Below are 2,049 nucleotides of genomic sequence, written 5' to 3'. Positions count from 1 at the left end.
CCCCCACAGTCACATCAGTCTCTGTACAGAGGAGCTTACACTCTAATGTCCCCTCCCTCCCCACAGTCACATCAGTCTCTGTACAGAGGAGCTTACACTCTAATGTCCCCCCTCCCCCAGTCACACGCTATTATTATACATGTATATAGCTCTGACATATACTGTAGCGCTGTTGTCCGTGTGGTTGCAGATTAGGGGACACCATGGACGCCTGGCGCGGATCTTGGGGTCTGGCGGTCCCGTCGCCCCCCCGGAACTTCTCGGATTGCCCCCGCGGCATTGAGTGGGTGTGGAACGCGTTCGGGGAGTGCGCGTCCGACGGCCGGGACCTGGCCAGCGTCGTCTTGGGGCTCTTCTCCATCTTGTGCTTCGTCGCCGCCTCCTTCCCGTGAGTAGCCAATCGCTGACTCGGCTCCGAGGTTCCCCATCGGTGTCACTCGGGGTGAGAATGTCGCTGACGTGGACAGTTTGGTGCTGACATCAGCCGTCACGTTGCACGGAGTGCCCGGGCTGGAACCTTTGTACATTCTCACCACGTGATGTAAATGTATGTCCAGAATCCGGCCCCGGGGCCGCCATCACCCGCCTTCTCTCCTTCTCTCCTTCCAGGCAGTACTTCCGCTCGTGTAAGACGGGGAACATGGACGAGGCGCTCTCCATCTGGTTCCTGTTGGGGTGGCTGGCGGGTGACACGTGTAACTTTGTGGGGGCCTTCCTGTCAAATCAGCTTCCTATCCAGGTGAGGGGGGCGGAGTCATCCCCGTGTATTGTTACAATGAAGCCTGTGCACACTGTGTGCGGGCTTCATTCATAAATCGTGGCGCTCGTCGCAGAGAACGAGGATCCCAGCAAATCCACAACTAAAAATAATATCAATATAACGTTTTTCTTTTTTCCGTTTGTGTGAATGAGCCCCTGATTGGATGATAACCCCACCTCCTGATTGGATGATAACCCCACCTCCTGATTGGATGATAACCCCACCTCCTGATTGGATGATAGCCCCACCTCCTGATTGCATGATAACTCCACCTCCTGATTGCATGATAACCCCACCTCCTGATTGGATGATAACCCCACCTCCTGATTGCATGATAACCCCACCTCCTGATTGCATGATAACCCCACCTCCTGATTGCATGATAACCCCACCTCCTGATTGCATGATAGCCCCACCTCCTGATTGCATGATAGCCCCACCTCCTGATTGCATGATAACTCCTCCTCCTGATTGCATGATAACTCCTCCTCCTGATTGCATGATAGCCCCACCTCCTGATTGCATGATGACTCCACCTCCTCCTCCCCTCATTCCCTTCTGTCTCCCCTACAGACGTACACGGCGATTTACTACGTGCTGGCGGACATTTTCATGCTTTCCCTCTACATGTACTACAAGTATCGCAACCAGCGCACCAGCTGTGAGTACACGCGCCATCTTTAAAGGGGACCTGTCATCCTCTTTACCTTCCCTAAGAGCCGACACTACAAGGCGCTGCCGTTACTTTCTGCACTCAGAAGATCCTCTGATCCTGGTTTCACTTGGACACTCCTGATCTTTAAGCCCTGCCCCCTGTGCTAAGCCCCACCCACCAGATCACGCCATAGCAGGTGTAGCAAACCTCCGGCCCCCCAGCTGCGGTGGAACTACAAATCCCACGAGGCATTGCAAGATTCTCACAGACACGACTCCCGGAGAGAGATGCATCGTGGGATTTGTAGTTTCACCCCCCAGCTGGAGGGCCGCAGGTTTGCTAGGCCTGCCCTATAGGCTGCTGCGGTGCTTTCCCTGAACGCAGGGTGGGGCTTATCAAGTCAAAGGACAACGTGAAACCGGCATCAGAGAGGCACACCGAGGAGACTTTACTGTGTCATAGTAGCCGCTACCTGCTACAATCCGATTGTACAATCTCTGTTAGATATACGGATGTGTATGGTCCGGGTTATACGGAACGCCGTCACGTTATATCGCTTCGGTGACTCTGATATTGTACAATCAGATCTTGGTGTATATGGGCGGCTCCGGGGGTCTGACAATGATCTCATTGA

General features: G+C 54.1%; 1 protein-coding gene across 1 annotated transcript in view; it reads left to right on the top strand.

The window, feature by feature from the left end:
* Positions 1–203: 203 nt before the first annotated feature.
* LOC108803891 (lysosomal amino acid transporter 1 homolog) overlaps positions 204–2,049 on the top strand; it is a 6,171-nt gene continuing 4,325 nt past the window's right edge. Inside the window, exons 1-3 of the mRNA XM_018575681.1 lie at positions 204–388; positions 610–739; positions 1,334–1,431. Coding sequence (XP_018431183.1) covers positions 204–388; positions 610–739; positions 1,334–1,431 — 413 coding nt within the window. The remainder of the gene's footprint in view (positions 389–609; positions 740–1,333; positions 1,432–2,049) is intronic.

The sequence above is a fragment of the Nanorana parkeri genome, unplaced genomic scaffold (genome assembly GCF_000935625.1).
Source record: "Nanorana parkeri isolate BGI_ZX_2015 unplaced genomic scaffold, ASM93562v1 scaffold4393, whole genome shotgun sequence".
Lineage (NCBI taxonomy): Eukaryota > Metazoa > Chordata > Amphibia > Anura > Dicroglossidae > Nanorana > Nanorana parkeri.
This window is presented reverse-complemented; position numbering and strand designations above follow the sequence as displayed.